This window comes from Salvelinus namaycush, chromosome 2 (genome assembly GCF_016432855.1).
Source record: "Salvelinus namaycush isolate Seneca chromosome 2, SaNama_1.0, whole genome shotgun sequence".
In the NCBI taxonomy this organism is placed as follows: Eukaryota; Metazoa; Chordata; class Actinopteri; order Salmoniformes; family Salmonidae; genus Salvelinus; species Salvelinus namaycush.
In genome coordinates this window covers 71763474-71765805 of record NC_052308.1, presented here as the reverse complement: position 1 = coordinate 71765805, position 2332 = coordinate 71763474, and the positions used below count along the sequence as shown (strand labels likewise).

General features: G+C 42.8%; 1 protein-coding gene and 1 long non-coding RNA gene across 2 annotated transcripts in view; both read left to right on the top strand.

Annotated features, from left to right (window-relative positions):
- The first annotated feature begins 986 nt into the window (after positions 1–986).
- LOC120023227 (polymeric immunoglobulin receptor-like) lies at positions 987–2134 on the top strand. Its single transcript, XM_038967277.1, has 3 exons — positions 987–1075; positions 1172–1498; positions 1893–2134. Exons 1-3 carry the CDS (start codon positions 1033–1035, stop codon positions 2132–2134), a joined length of 612 nt encoding a protein of 203 aa, XP_038823205.1. The 5' UTR covers positions 987–1032.
- Positions 2135–2140: 6 nt separating this feature from the next.
- Positions 2141–2332, top strand: part of LOC120027900 — a 5455-nt gene continuing 5263 nt past the window's right edge. Inside the window, exon 1 of the long non-coding RNA XR_005473352.1 lies at positions 2141–2229. This is a non-coding gene — a long non-coding RNA (uncharacterized LOC120027900). The remainder of the gene's footprint in view (positions 2230–2332) is intronic.

Genomic DNA, 2332 nt, shown 5'->3' with positions numbered 1-2332 from the left:
CTGTGCTATGATCCATAGAGGACTCTGTCTCTCTTTCTCTCACCCTCCCTCTCTCTCTCTCTCTCTCTCTCTCTCTCTCTCTCTCTCTCTCTCTCTCTCTCTCTCTCTCTCTCTCTCTCTCTCTCTCTACTGTGTAATGTAGGTACATAGATGAGATTGGTTAAGGAGGAAGAGGGAGGGGCTGTCAGAAATAACATGTGGTAGGAGGGTTTGAACTAGTAGAGAGAGAGAGAGATGCAGAAATAGGGAAGTACATAGTTGTACGAGCGCAAATAGTGAGTTAGAGAGAGGGAGGGGCAGAGAGAGAGAGAGAGTACATGAAGTACATTACGTTTGTATTTAAGTTCCTATAAGTAGAGAGAGAACAGAGAGAGTTGTAGACTTGGACACACAGTACTATATCAGGACCAATAGACACCTGGACCAACCTGGAGAGAACACAACATTATATCAGGACCTATAGACACCTGGACCAACCTGGAGAGAACACAACATTATATCAGGACCTATAGACACCTGGACCAACCTGGAGAGAACACAGCATTATATCAGGACCTATAGACACCTGGACCAACCTGGAGAGAACACAGCATTATATCAGGACCTATAGACACCTGGACCAACCTGGAGAGAACACAGCATTATATCAGGACCTATAGACACCTGGACCAACCTGGAGAGAACACAGCATTATATCAGGACCTATAGACACCTGGACCAACCTGGAGAGAACACAGCATTATATCAGGACCTATAGACACCTGGACCAACCTGGAGAGAAACACAGCATTATATCAGGACCTATAGACACCTGGACCAACCTGGAGAGAACACAGCATTATATCAGGACCTATAGACACCTGGACCAACCTGGAGAGAACACAACATTATATCAGAACCTATAGACACCTGGACCAACCTGGAGAGAACACAACATTATATCAGGACCTATAGACACCTGGACCAACCTGGAGAGAACACAACATTATATCAGGACCTATAGACACCTGGACCAACCTGGAACACAACAAGATGAGGATCCTGCTGATAGTCATCCTCCTCTCCTTCATGACAGGTAATACGCTTGTTATAACAATGTAATAACATCCAGTTAGTCTTCTTATAAAGGCTGCTACTACAGATAATATATTTTCTCTTGTCTGATTGACAGGTTGTTTGAGCTCCTTCAAAGTGACAGGATACTCTGGAGGAACTGTCATCCTCTACTGTCATTATTCCACAGAAGAAAGAAGTCATGACAAATATTTCTGTAATGGAACAAAGTGGACTTATAGTTGTGATAAGAAGATAACTACTCTGAGGAAGAACACCTGGGCACACAGTGGTAGATTCTCTCTGTATGACATCACTGGAAGTAACTACTTCAAGGTGATCATCAGACAACTGACCAGACAAGATGAAGGGACCTACTGGTGTGGAGTGGACAAACCTACTGCACCTGACAGTTATACCAAGGTAGAGCTGGATGTGAAGAAGGGTGAGAGACTTTTACTTTAACTTTATTAAATGAATTTAGCTACATATGTTATCACATGATCAGTACCACTAGTCAATGAAGTCAGTCTATAGTATTAGACTAAGGTTGTGATGTGTGTTCCTATTGACAGATGACTGCTGTGAGAAGTCAGTCTATAGTACTAGACTAAGGTTGTGATGTGTGTTCCTATTGACAGATGACTGCTGTGAGAAGTCAGTCTATAGTACTAGACTAAGGTTGTGATGTGTGTTCCTATTGACAGATGACTGCTGTGAGAAGTCAGTCTATAGTATTAGACTAAGGTTGTGATGTGTGTTCCTATTGACAGATGACTGCTGTGAGAAGTCAGTCTATAGTACTAGACTAAGGTTGTGATGTGTGTTCCTATTGACAGATGACTGCTGTGAGAAGTCAGTCACAGAGACGGCCTATCTGGGAGGAGAAGCTACCATCAGATGCAACTATCCAGAGGACCATGAGGACAGCATCAAGTATTTCTGCAAGGAAAGCAATGACTTCAAGACTTGTGTTTATATGATTGCTGCTCACCAGACAACTGCAAAAGCTGGTCGTTTCTCTGTGTCTGACAACACAGGAGAGAGATTCTCCACAGTGACCATCAGAGGACCTGACTGAAGATGATACTGGGACCTACTGGTGTGGAGTAGAAACCAGCAGGACAGAACAACGTTACATTACACTGATCACACAGGTGAAGCTGCTTGTTAGAAGTGAGTATAAACTTCTTCTTTCTCTTTAACATGTGAACATAAACACACAAGTTACACTCATATCTATTTGATAAAAGTCGTTTAATTGAAATGTGCATGTGTT

Bases quoted from the DNA above. Each gene is read 5' to 3' on its own strand.
- LOC120023227 (XM_038967277.1), top strand. From the start codon at position 1,033: ATGAGGATCCTGCTGATAGTCATCCTCCTCTCCTTCATGACAG. The intron at 1,076-1,171 runs GTAATACGCTTG...TCTGATTGACAG, and splicing joins CCTCCTCTCCTTCATGACAG to GTTGTTTGAGCTCCTTCAAA. The intron at 1,499-1,892 runs GTGAGAGACTTT...TCCTATTGACAG, and splicing joins AGAGCTGGATGTGAAGAAGG to ATGACTGCTGTGAGAAGTCA.